A 1,039-nucleotide genomic window follows, 5' to 3' on the forward strand; every position below is an offset into this window, starting at 1 on the left:
TTATTGAGGATTTTTGCATCTATGTTCATGAGGGAGATCCACCTGTAGTTCTCTTTCTTAGTTGTGTCTTTCCCTGGTTTTGGTATCAGTCTAGTACTTGCCTCCAGGAATGATTTTGGGAGGATTGCTTCCTTTTCAATTTCATAGAAGAGTTTGAGTAATATAGGGACTACATGTTCTGTAAATTACTTGTAGAATTCAGCTGTGAATACATCCAGACCTGGAATTTTCTTTGTCATTTGTAGGTTTGTAGGTTTTCTAATAAAAAAATCTTTATAGGTTTTTTATTACATCTCGTATTTCATTGGCTGCTTTTGGGCTATTGAGAGTGGTTATACCTTGTCGATTCAGTTGTGGTAATTTGTACCCTTTTACAAATCTGTCCATTTCTTCTGTATCTTCTATTCTGTGAGAGTAAAGATTCTGGTTTTTTTTTTTTTTTTTTTTTTTTTTTTGCTTTTACACTCCCGCCATCATAGGTTGCATGCATGCTCCCAAGACAGGGATGTCCCAGTCTGCTCTGCTATATCACCGCAGTGTCCCCACATGGCTGAAGCTGACATCTGACGATGTGAAGGAGCCGATTTACAAACTGGGCAAGAAGGGCCTTACTCCCTCACACATCGGTGTATTCCTGAGAGACTCTCACAGTGTTGCGCAAGTCCGTTTTGTGACAGGTAATAAAATCTTGAGAATCCTTAATCCTAGAGGACTTGCTCCAGATCTCTCTGAGGACCACTACCACTTAATTAAGAAGGCAGTTGCAGCTCAGAAGAATCAGGAGAGGAACAGGAAGGAAAAGGATGCCAAGTTCCTCCTGATCTTTATTGAGAGCTGGATTCATCAATTGGCTCGATACTATAAGATCAACCGGGTCCTCCTCACCAACTGGAAATATGAGTCATCCACAGCCTTTGCCCTGGTGGCATAAATTTATGTACTCGAGCAATAAAATCATGATTTAACTAAGAAAAAAATAAGATTCTCAAAGTAGCTATTGATAATCTTCTGAATTTCCACTGGGTCTGTGGTAATTACA

General features: G+C 39.6%; 1 protein-coding gene across 1 annotated transcript; it reads left to right on the top strand.

Annotated features, from left to right (window-relative positions):
• Positions 1 to 481: 481 nt before the first annotated feature.
• On the top strand, positions 482 to 960 carry LOC101571522 (40S ribosomal protein S13-like). Its single transcript, XM_004625422.3, has one exon. The coding sequence runs from the start codon at positions 485 to 487 to the stop codon at positions 929 to 931; it is 447 nt and encodes a 148-aa protein (XP_004625479.1). The 5' UTR covers positions 482 to 484; the 3' UTR covers positions 932 to 960.
• The last annotated feature ends 79 nt before the right edge of the window (positions 961 to 1,039 follow it).

The sequence above is a fragment of the Octodon degus genome, unplaced genomic scaffold (assembly GCF_000260255.1).
Source record: "Octodon degus isolate 3935 unplaced genomic scaffold, OctDeg1.0 scaffold00009, whole genome shotgun sequence".
NCBI lineage: Eukaryota > Metazoa > Chordata > Mammalia > Rodentia > Octodontidae > Octodon > Octodon degus.

Coding starts and splice junctions, on each gene's coding strand:
- LOC101571522 (XM_004625422.3), top strand. CDS start 485: ATGCATGCTCCCAAGACAGGGATGTCCCAGTCTGCTCTGCTATATCAC.